The sequence below is a fragment of the Atta colombica genome, unplaced genomic scaffold, assembly GCF_001594045.1.
Source record: "Atta colombica isolate Treedump-2 unplaced genomic scaffold, Acol1.0 scaffold7, whole genome shotgun sequence".
Classification (NCBI taxonomy): domain Eukaryota; kingdom Metazoa; phylum Arthropoda; class Insecta; order Hymenoptera; family Formicidae; genus Atta; species Atta colombica.
The window spans coordinates 484,270-496,579 of NW_017259561.1; the positions used below are offsets into that span (position 1 = coordinate 484,270).

The following is a 12,310-nucleotide window of genomic DNA, read 5'->3' on the forward strand; positions in this document are numbered from 1 at the left end:
TAGAGAGAGAGAGAGAGAGAGAGAGAGAGAGAGAGAGAGAGGGAGGGAGGGAGAGAGAGAGAGGGAGGGAGGGAGAGAGAGAGAGTATATTTCATCATATTTTTCATATTAAATAATAAAAATTGAGAGAATTTAATAAGAATTGAAATTTTTTACCATAAAGGACTGCTTTGTAAGAAATCCAAGATTAGTTTCTGTTATTTTTGTTACAAGTTTTAAACATTCTATAGTTATTCGAAGAGGCATTTCTAAGAATGCATAACTATAAATATACTAAAAAAGAAGAAAAAAGACATACAGTATATCGATTAAATTGCATTATTACAATCTAGTTAAATCATTAAATACATACTGGAAAATATTCTTGAAGCATTTGTTTTATGTCCATACGTATTAATTCAGCAATATCGTACAAAAGCACATTTGCTTGTGGCACTTCAACAATAATAGCGATCAGAAAAGAAACCGCATAATGCCCATCTTTAGACAACAATTGACGTGATCCTTCGTAGCCTATACATTTAGCAACGCGATGTACTGTAGTTGCCATATTATATGAGAAATTTATATAATTGCTAACAGCACGTTTCATTAGAAGCTGTAAAATAAATTCATAACGCAACGAGACATTATATTGTAATTTGTAAGCAACAATTTAAAAGATAGTTACTTTCAAGAAATCCTTGCGATATCGAATGTATAGAGTCTTCGAAGAAACATTTAGAAAATCAGCAACATCCCGATACGCAGCTATAGCAGATGCTACAGCTGCGTGTGATGAATTTGGATGTGTTATTGTGATTATAAATACATCCAGAATTCTTCTTTCTGTTAAATGTAATGGAACACTAAAATTGTTACAGCAATAATTAATTAATAGGAAAAGTTACCTAATATTTACAGGAATTAATATTTGCACTATTAAATATTCCCCACTATTAAATATTAATTATATCTTACCATACGAAATTTTTTGCAGTGGCAAGTAATGTATCGTGTAAGGAATGATTGGAGGTATTCAATGCAGTCATAAGCGTATTGGCTATAACATTAATTACTAGATCAACATACTCATCCAAATCATCTGGTACAGTATCTGGCAAATGTTCATTGTCATCCAACGCAGCGATTTTATTACTTAATAATTGTCCGATTATTGATGCAATATTCGATCGAATCTCATCATTCTTATCGTGTATGTAAGAAATCCATTTCTTCGTTATCTCATTTGAATTAAACGATTTTATATGATTGGAAAAAGAAAGAATACTTTTAGAAATATTCAAACGTATGGAAACGTCGGTAGAGGAAAGTAGTTTAAAATATGCATTAAAAATATGATCGTAGTCCCTTGGTAGATAATGCATATTGGATTCGACATCTTTTTTTACATTCTCTGTACAACATTCACAGTATATCTTCCATTTTTTGTTATTTAAGGATTCGCTAAAAATAAGAGTGTTATTAATTATTTCATTATTTCTCACAAATATGAACTATATACCATACTAACAAGATACCTTAATAAAACAATTCTTCCCTTTCTTCCCGAGACACAAGCTACTTGACCCAAGACGTTTGCAAGAGCTTCATGTATTTCTATTTTCGTCGAACATAAGGCAGTATTTAAAACATATTGACAAACATCTTCCAATTTTATGTTTGCATTATTCAACAATAATACACTGTATCTATATTCGGATATAATTTTACAATTAAAAGATATGTGATGTATATACAGGGAGTCCCAGAATGACCGCTAAATATTTCGTATGCTGGTACAGCGAACTAAACTGAACTTCGAAAAAGTTTCTACCATTTTGCAATTTTCGCAATAGTTAACAAGATATTAATTACTAAAAATCGCCGAATATTGGTTTTCAATAATTCTTTACTCAAATAGTATCAACAAAAATGCAGACAGAAATTGTTTATTTTTTTCTTATAGAGCTGTAAAAATTTTTTCAGAATTTTTTATCAACTAGTACTGCATTTTCTTATTGGCAACTACTGGTTGAAGAAAAAGTTCTGCGGAATTTTATTAACTGAAAATTATATACAGAGTATATTTGTTGCGAAATTTTTGATTATCTAACGTGAAAGCTTAAAGTTTCTCCTAAAAGTTCGTTTTTAAAAAAATGTTCCTATGACTTGTTGTTATCAAGTTAGTTTATTTAATCCTTTAAGAATCTGTTTTTTAAATTATAGTACGATGATTTTTAATGGAATTATGAGCAATCAAAGTTAGAATGCTCTTTTTTACTTATCTCGCGAATAACTCAAGAACAAAAAATCAAAGAAACATTAAAAAAAATGATTTTGTAAGGAAAACTTCAAACTTTCTATGATATAAATAGTCGAAAATTTTCGCAAATTTTTTTTGATACGCGACAGACTTACAAAGTGAAAAGAAAATCCATTTTTTGGCTCATAGTTTTCTATATATAAAAATTAACAAATCTCATAAATTCAAAAAATATAGTAATCATCCGAAAATAGAGATTTCAAGCTTTAAAACTCTTTTTTTAAATTTAAATTTTGATCACTTTTAACGAAGATATTGTACATATTATATAATTTTGAGCTAACAAAATATCGCAAAACTTTTCCTTCAATCCAACATTTTTACTAACATAAGAAAATGCAATACTAAAAAATTCTGAAAAAATTCTCAGAACTCTATGAGAATAAACAACATTTTTATCATTTGTTGTTTTTTCTGTAAAGTTGATAGTATTTGAGTAAAAAAATATTGAAAACCAATATTCGGCGATTTTTTTTAGCAATTAATATCTTGTTAACTATTGCAAAAATTGCAAAAGAGGATTTGTCGACTCAATTTAGTCCGCTCTATCAGCACACGAAATATTTGGTCAAATAGACGGTCATTCTGGGACACTCTGTGTACACATACAGAATGTTTTACTTTAAATGATATGGTCGATTATCTCGCGAATGATTTTATTGAAAAATTTTTCGAACGAAAGTTGCATAGCTTGAAAGGAGACATGATGAAAATGTGGACTTGACCTTGCCAAAATCAGGTCAAGGTTTTTTTAAATAGAAACTCCTATTTTTTATTACATATTCTTGTAGCTTATCTCGAGAGCTTTCCAAAACACTATAATAAAGTTACTTTTCGTTAAGTATTTGTTAAGTTAAGACAAGGCCGATTACTAATCCAGCCGATTAAGATAAGATCGAGACTGATCCGGCCAATTAAGGCAAGATCGATCACTGATCCGGCCGATTAAGGCAAGACCAATCACTGATCCGACCAACTAAGGCAAGATCAATTCGAATATGTCTTTAGCCGCTGATAAGATGTTCAAATGGAGCTCCATTTTCTTGCAGACATAGCCTCAACTATTTCTCAAAATTTTCTACTGTTGAAATTAAAATATTTTGAGAAATGTTATGACAAACATTAGTTATTCGATTTTTCATGTCTTCTGCAGATGTCAACAGAATTTTGTAAACAATATTTTTTATGTAGCCCCACAAAAAATATCACACGAAGTTAAATCAGGAAACCGTGGAAGCTATCGAATATATCTATAATATATCTCCCTATCCATCTTTTATGAAAGATGTTATTGAGATATTCCATCACGATACGATGAGAATGGGGTGACGCACCTTCTTACTTACCACCATATTTTTTGTCGAGTAGTAAGATCAATCTCTTCTAAAAGCTCAGACAATTATTCTACAAGAAAGAAAGATAAATTTCTCCATTTAAACGTTATTAAATAAGTATGGACCAATCAAATATCCATTTACAATTCCGCACCAAGTGTTTAAATTCCAATGATGTTGATTATCAACACGTTGAGTTCAGTGAGGATTGTATGCAGACTAATAATGAGTTATGCCTGTTGAATTGTCCATTATTATGAAATGAGGCTTCGTCACTGATGGAAACATATTGGAAAAAAATTGGATCTTCTCTTATCATTTGTAATGCTCAACGATAAAATTGTCTTCTTAGCTTCATATCATTTTCACTTACATTTTAAGTTTAAGTATGTGGTAGGAATGAAATTTATGTCTTTGTAAAATCCTCCACATAGTGACATAAGGAATTCCTAAATTATGCAATTGCAGTTCTCTAGTCGAAATATAAGAATTCAAGTTTATCATTGTTAATACTAATACACGCGGATCATTAATGTCATCTTCAGCATTCATTTGCTTGCGGTTTCTTTTATGGATATTCTTCTACGTTGTCGTAATAAAATTCTTCTTATCTGTATTGCATTTGGATGTCGTCTAAACGAATATTATGATACAATATTTCTGTTCTACAATAATTTCGTTCAGCTTCATTAAACACAAGAATAATATCAATGATTTCATTTGAACTATAAGCGGCCATTTTGAAAAAAGCTTTGAAAAAGCTCACTAGTAAAAAAATTGAAAGAAAAAATATGAAAAAAAGTTGAATCGTTCAATTGGGAAGGATTGGATTCAATTCCGTGCGCGTATATTAAGCAGTGTGGATAGATGGCGGAAACACGCGCGTGTAAGAATCCCGCTCACACGTGCATGTATACATGAATAACGTCGACTATAACTTTCAAGCTCCATAACTCGGAAAGTACTCAATGAAATATAACTTTATTATAATGTTTTGGGAAGCTCTCGAGAGGTTATAAGTTACAAGAATATTATATGTAATAAAAAATAGGGGGTTTCTATTTAAAAAAACATTAATGACCTTGACCTGATTTTGAAGGGTATCAATCACGAAATCAATCACGGAACTTTATTCCTAGGATGGAAAGTAAAAAGTGAAAATTTTTATTTGAAATTAATGGAGAAAATTTTCACTTTTCACTTTCCATCTTAGGGATAAAATTTCATGATTGATATCAAGTCTACATTTTCATCATGTGTCCCCCTTCAAGCCATACAGCTTTCGTTCGAAAAATTTTTCAATAAAATCATCAATTCGCAAGATAATCGACTATAAACTCACTTAAAAAGAAACACTCTGTAAACATATTATATATACAGGATGTTCAGCGGTTCGCATGATTTTTTAGATATTTCCAACAATTAAAAAAAAAAGATCGAAAGGTGATTATCCATCTATTTCATACGAGCTACAACATGCGAAAAAAAAATTTTTTTAATAAAAAATCAAGGTTATCTTGAATTTTTTAAAAGCACCATACAATTTTTTCTCATAATATTGAAGAGATCTTTAAATTCAACGCATTATCGAGATTATCATCTTTCATTGGCGTTTTATTGATTTTATTATATAATATTTATCACAAATACATTAATAAATACTTATGTGAACAAATTTTATTGATATTTAATATCAAATTTGCAGCATTATCAACATAAATTAATGAAGAAAAACTGTAACTTATGCAAGCAAATGTTCAAATTCTTTTTGCAACATAAAGTTCTGTTCTTTTTAATAAATTAATATGAGTAGCAGCTATTATACTATTATATCAAAAATTTTTGAAAATCGTGTTATAAATACATATGGATCAATGGCCAGTTCAATGGCCAGCACGTTCTCCGGATTTATCTTCGATGGATTTTTTCTTATGGACATCTGAAATCTTTTGTCAAACAACCAATAAATAACATTCAAGATCTTTGAGAAAAAATAATTACAGCTTGTGCAACTTTGGATCAAAGGCGAGAAAGATTCATAGTTAGTTTTTTTATTCAAAATTGTCTCAAGTTTAGTTTTAAAATATCACGAACCAATCAGAGAACCACATTAGCATTATCTTAAGACATTACTTAAGATAGTCTTGAAATAAGAATCGATTATGAATACTGGCTTTGCAAAAGGAGGCAAGCAATTTGAACATTTGTTTACATAAGTTACAGTTTTTCTCCATTAATGTATGTTTATAATGCTACAAATTTGATATTCACCTTTAGAGGACCAGCATTTTTGCCTTAAAATTTTGAATTTTTTTGTCTAAAATTCATGTATATATTGAATGTTTATCTCACGAGGAATTAACGAGTTTTCCGTTGGCCACTATAGTGATAAGTCCGACCCTGGACTTAAGGTTAAATATCAATAAAATCAAATTTTTTCACATAAATTAATAAGTTCACATAACTTTCCTTTATTAATGAGTATTTGTGATAAATATTATGTAATAAAATCAATAAAACATCAATGAAAGTTACAATCGCGATAGTGCGTTGAATTTGCTTGGAAGATTTCTACGATATTATGGAAAAAAATTGTATGGTGTTATTTAAAAAATTCCACATGATCTTTACTTTTTTATTAAAAAAAAATCTTTTTTTTAATTTTTTTATTATATACTGTAGTTTGCATGAAATAGATGGATAATCACCTTTCAACCATTTTTTTTAATTGTTAAAAGTGTCTAAAAAATTTTGCGGATCGTTATGCTGAACACCTTATACACACACACACACACACACACACACACACACATACACACACACACACACACACACACACACACACACGAGTATACAGGATGTCTCAGAAATAAGGTAGGAGTCGCATAGAATGGGTCAAGAGGAACAAAAAAGTCTGATACTGTTTTGAGATATTCGCTGTAATTTTCGAATTAAAAAAGATAGTAACGTTAAACTAATAAATGCTACCTATTGGTACCACCTATTATATACCTATTGGTGAATTTATTGCTCTTGAATTGAAAACTAATTAGTAGGAAATTCATTATTAGATCATTCCTGTAGTCATTGTAAAAAAAATTTTAGAATTTGTATGCTTCAAGTTTCATTGAAATAAGCCTTTAAACCTTGTTTATTATTTAATAAATAAATATTTGTCAATAAATTTTTCATGTAGTGATAGAGCAAAGTCATACTAATAGAAAAATACGGAATACATTGAATTGCTTAATTACAGAAGTTAGATTTGATAATCGTAAAACTAAAAGCTTGGAAATCGAAAATAATATGAAATATTTCTTCAGAATATTTCTAATATGAAATAATCCATGCTCTTATGTCATAATGAAAATTGTTGCTAAAGTATAAATGTTATTATACAATAATGAAAAGGACAACCACAATGAACGTCGAGTTCCTATTTCTGCAATGCTTGATTCCAACTACCTGAAGACGAATTCTGAATATAATCTATCGTATGCTCATTTTTCGCTGTTTGTATTTTAGAAACATTATATAAATACAGTTTTTTAATTACAATACTCATATATTATATATTAGGAGCACAATATCTTATATTATATAATATCTTATCTTATATTCTAAGGAGCAGAATATCTTATATATTAGGAGCACAATTTTTTGACTTTGCGATTTGCTCACTTTTTACATTTCTTTAATTTTCAAAAAATGGAATTAGTATGAAATTGAATTTTATATAACGTTATCTTAAAGCTTATTAAATTCCCTTCAAAATGACCTATTTTTTAAATTTTGCCCATTCTAGCATTTACTCAAAATAAACTAATAGAGGCCTTCCCCCCCTCTCTCTCTCTCCTCTCTGTGTGTGTGTGTGTGTGTGTGTGTATATGTGTATGTGTATATATGGATATGATATTACAAACGTATGATAATATATAAAAATACTTACGACACTGCTGTAATAGCTATTTGCGTCTCACTATTTAATATACATGTACGTAGTAATTTCAATCTTTCCTTTCCATTGCCATGTATACATAAGGTTTCAAGGCATTCTGACATTATTTTTATATCAAGAGATTTTGCTCGTTGCACCATTTTTTGACTGATGTCCATAGATCCTTTAAAATCTTGAGTAAATGGCAATGCTAATATCGATTGTAATATAACTTTATTCGATTCATTGTGAGCCATTAAATTCATTAAAATTTGAAAAATAATTTGCTCATTTTGACATCTATCAGAATTTAAATTTTGTATGAGAATCTTTAATATGGCATTTAAGTCGTTCTCATATAGTTTTACTTGTATTTTCTGGTTTTCCAGCCACAATTGTAATAAAGATGAGGCTTTAACAATATGTAACACTTCTGTAAATTTTTCAGTTTCTATAAGATTCATTAATTCTTTTTTTAGTAATTTCCATGGTTCGCTGATCTCTGTTGCAAGAATAATTTTATCTGGTTCAATGGTCTGTCGAATATCGATAAAAACAAATTGCATAAAAATCTCAATAACAGTCTAAAATAAAAACAAATTATTAAAATAATGCATAATTATAAAATAAAAAACAAAGTAGTTTTATAAAACATATACAACTGTAAAGGATTACAGACTGGACAATGTACGAATTGAGTCAAGAATTTTTTAGCTTCTAAAGTGGTACAGGACCGTGGTTCTACAGTTAAATATTGTTTAATCATGTAACATGCTGCTTCTTCTAATTTCTTTATCGCTTCAGTTTTAACATTGTTCGCTGGAAAAAATATAACAATTTATATAATGCGTATAAAACGAATTTGAATAAATTGAAATAAAATAGAATGCAATACTTACTAACAAATTCTAAAGTTATAAAATCAATAACTTGAAAACACAAGTTCGTTGTATTAAGAGAAACATGTGACGATTGTATTAAACGTATCAATGTTTCTGCAAATTGAGATATCATATGTATTGATAACAGATCTGAATTAATCCAAGTTGAAAGACTTTTCACTATTTCTAGAATATATATAATTAGGGTTTTTTGTTCCTAAAACATCCAAATACAATATATCTTAACATGTGTTGTATGTTAACTTTATTTAATTTATTTTACAATTGAAACTTCATTCACTTACATTATCATGAACAATATGATTTTCTATTATTTCTGTAAGCAATTGTATTGCTTCAATCTTCAGACTTGGAGAAGAATTGATCACGATTGTCATAATTCTATTCCATAACTTTACTTCATCCCAAATACCAGCTTTAGCAATTATCTATCAATACAAATATCATTATTACCCAATGAATGTTAGAGAATTTTTGTTATTAAAAAATCTGTGAGTTGGAAAAGCAAAACCTTTAATAAAGATGATTGAATTGATGGCACATCTGAAGATTTAATCTTTACAGGAAACGGTGTCAAGTCCAAATTCTTTATAATATCCTTTTCTGTATAAAACTTTGAGAGAGTCATTTCTTCTGCAGCACTCATATGAAATTCCAATATTTCTATTTAGAGAAAATATTTTGTAAATTTTATTATCAGTAAATATATTTCAAGTTTTTATTTCATATTTACTGTTGATTTATTATTATACGTACCATCCAGTATACTTAGGTACTCTGAAGTAATGGTCTGAAACATTGTCATATGATGTCTTGATAATATTCTAAGCATACAAGCTTGTACTTCAATACTATTTGAAAGTACCACATCGCTCGATTGTTTGCAAATCAAATAGAACATTGTGCCAAATAACCAAGTTGTGAATGCTAATGACATATACAATAATATATTATCAAATACAGTTTTGGACAGTATCATTTTTTTATAAATATGCTACCTGTAAATTGTTGCTGCACAGTAATATCTGCTGTACCATTACTAAATGGTGGGACTAGTACAGTGGTTAAAGTAGAAGATCTTTTCAATAAAGATTCGAGAAGAGAACAGAGCATCTGTTCTGTCGGAGGATTTTCCAAATCCGAGAATATCGCTATTATAGGATTGTTGATGAATTTCCATACTGAATCTGATACAGTTATGCTACAATATGGAAACAGAAAATATTTGTTATCAAAATTTCATCATCTTGCAATAAAAACTTAAAAAAAATTCATTAACCTTTAAAATTGGCCTTTAACCTTCAAAGTTAGCTTGACATATATATTTAAAATATTTTACTGTTACAATGAATAAAGCTGCGATAAGAGTATTAAATCATTATACAAAATTATTTTTGTTGTTACTTAAAAACTTACATTATGCTTTAAGTCACATTGTACATTGATTGCATTTATTGTATTGCAGTTTTCCTCGTAATCATAATTGTATACTTATAATAGAAGCTTACACTTACGTGTTACTATCTTGAGGTGTCGATGAATCGTTATTCACTTCCATTGTTGCACACAAATTGTAATTGTAAATAAACAACGTAAATATTCAATCCGGCATTAGATCAAAGGGTTCTCGACATTTGTTCTTATTGAGACAAAGATCCATAAATTTTCCTATAGATCTTTACGTTGTATTAAACTATTTATCGCTGTATTAAACTATTTATTTTTCTTGATCAAAGAACATATCTTTACATACAAGTTATTAATTTGTATAATTAAACCTTCCGCGTTCATTCAAAACCTCATTTAAGCCGTGTTTACATATAAAACGCAGCTGTGCACATCAATGTGAATATTGTTCCAGCATTTCTTAAAAATCAAGCAAGAATCTGCAAGAATGCCAAGCGCTACCAACTGCCAAGTGTCGAATAAGAAAACATCATGGGCTTCACAGTAAAGAATTTATTAATTTTAGAAATAAATATACTGGCAAAAGGTGAAATTTATACACAATCTTTTTGTAAATTTGTCTTTTTTATAGATCAAAATATATTGTAAGACTAAAAAGGTCGAAGAAAATGTTAAGATTTTTTTAAAAAATTTGAAAATGTCATACAAGAAATTCTTCAGATTTTCACAATAGCCTTTAATCAATTTTGTAGATAAACAAACAAATATATCGATTGAAGATAAAAGTTAGCTTTGATAAAATTATTCATAATCATTCATATTTTTTGCAATATCATTGCATTCCAAAACTTGTAAGGAAAGTGTTTTTCCAGCTTTTTAAGTGATGAATGCAAATCATTTCGAGCAATTCAAACTTCGAGCTCGCCAAAGGTGCAGGAAAGAGCAGATTAGAGCCACTCTGGGCGATTCACAAGTTTCGCAAGGCGCAGACGCGATCAGCTGTTCCCGACTATTCACGATCAGTCACGATCAGTCACGATTTCTCGCGCGGGCGTGTAACTGTTCGTGATGTTTTTCTCTATTTTTCTCGCGTGGGGATTTACACATACGCCGATAATGATTTGCGTCGTGCTCCCTGTCTATTGAAATTTCTTTCAATCTCATTCCTACCTTCGCCTCCTCGGATGGGCAACTTGCGATCCCGCTTGGTGCCGGAAGTTTTTCGATAATACACCACGTCAGATTTTCACGGTGACGGTAGTGGTGGTGGCGGTGGTGGTGGTAGTGATGGTCATCGTCGACGTCGTTCATCGTCGATTGCAATACTGTGTCCCGTGCCTTTAAGAGCGACGACGAGTGACATAAAAAGCCGCTCCTAATGCGGCGAACAACGCCGGCGTCCCGTAAAAGGAGAGAGAGATGAAACCCCGCATGCTGTTTGTGTACTGGACGCTGCTCTTAATATCAACGGTGTCCAGGTAAGACATCGATGCCGATCCGTTCGAACGTAACAAATCGATTGAATTCATGTCGTGACGAGCAATCTCGTTCACAGTCGTATCGGAAACTCGAAAGCGAATTCTTGCTCAGCTTTCGTTCTTTTTCGCACCTATTTGTACAGCAAATTAAAGTTTTTGCCAGCTACTGGAATATCAGTGGATATCCCGCGAGTCATTTGTCTTGAAATATTTTTTTTAAGCAAAAATTCTGATTAACGCGATGGGAGTTATGTATAACTTATGTAGAATGTATTTATATTTTTTTATTTTGACAAATTTATAATTAAACTTTATTTGTTGTGTGCATCGTCGAATGCGGTTTTTTAAGTGATTATTAAAATAGCAATTTAATTGAATGTTGAATTAAATTTTTGAATATAATTTATTTCTTGTATTTATTTTATATTATCTTGTATTTATTTTATAAATTAAATTTTATGGACAGAATGAGACAAAACTTGATAGGATTGTGTTTAATAGCAAAGAATTGATCTTTTTTTATCATGCTTTTGTAATTGCTTTTGCATTATGCAACACTGGCACAATGTTACTTAATAGACAATAATATTAGCCACTTCTTTCCGTTACAGTGGACTTTTGTTTCTAATAGTAGCTTCCGAGAGCGCACAAACCAAAGATTCTTTTTTCCATCCTGAGAAGAATGAGACTTATGGAGCTTACAATAATGTTACGCTCAATTACGAGGACCATGAAAGTTTTGAGTCTTCGTCTATACTGGATGCTGAAACTGCAACAGTGACATTAAAGACTAACCAGAACAATTTATATGACCAGGTAAGATCACATTATATAATTTCTCATGTAAGGCTATTCATTTATTACATATATACGTACGAAAAAATGATGAAGCTATTTCTCTTATATTGAATATAATAGCAATAATATATATGTATACTATATATTAT

General features: G+C 29.9%; 2 protein-coding genes across 2 annotated transcripts in view; one reads left to right on the plus strand and one right to left on the minus strand.

Annotated features, from left to right (window-relative positions):
• Window positions 1-10,099, minus strand: part of LOC108692414 (serine/threonine-protein kinase ATR) — a 17,329-nt gene extending 7,230 nt beyond the window's left edge. Inside the window, exons 1-11 of the mRNA XM_018200645.1 lie at window positions 9,993-10,099; window positions 9,477-9,679; window positions 9,235-9,405; window positions 8,990-9,141; window positions 8,763-8,906; window positions 7,589-8,160; window positions 1,521-1,691; window positions 961-1,446; window positions 671-848; window positions 353-598; window positions 157-273 (exon numbers count right to left, since the gene is read on the minus strand). Coding sequence (XP_018056134.1) covers window positions 157-273; window positions 353-598; window positions 671-848; window positions 961-1,446; window positions 1,521-1,691; window positions 7,589-8,160; window positions 8,763-8,906; window positions 8,990-9,141; window positions 9,235-9,405; window positions 9,477-9,679; window positions 9,993-10,036 — 2,484 coding nt within the window. The 5' untranslated portion in view covers window positions 10,037-10,099. The remainder of the gene's footprint in view (window positions 1-156; window positions 274-352; window positions 599-670; window positions 849-960; window positions 1,447-1,520; window positions 1,692-7,588; window positions 8,161-8,762; window positions 8,907-8,989; window positions 9,142-9,234; window positions 9,406-9,476; window positions 9,680-9,992) is intronic.
• Window positions 10,100-10,927: 828 nt separating this feature from the next.
• Window positions 10,928-12,310, plus strand: part of LOC108692412 (SUN domain-containing ossification factor) — a 39,496-nt gene continuing 38,113 nt past the window's right edge. Inside the window, exons 1-2 of the mRNA XM_018200643.1 lie at window positions 10,928-11,363; window positions 11,975-12,179. Of these exons, the coding sequence (XP_018056132.1) occupies window positions 11,305-11,363; window positions 11,975-12,179 (264 nt within the window). The 5' untranslated portion in view covers window positions 10,928-11,304. The remainder of the gene's footprint in view (window positions 11,364-11,974; window positions 12,180-12,310) is intronic.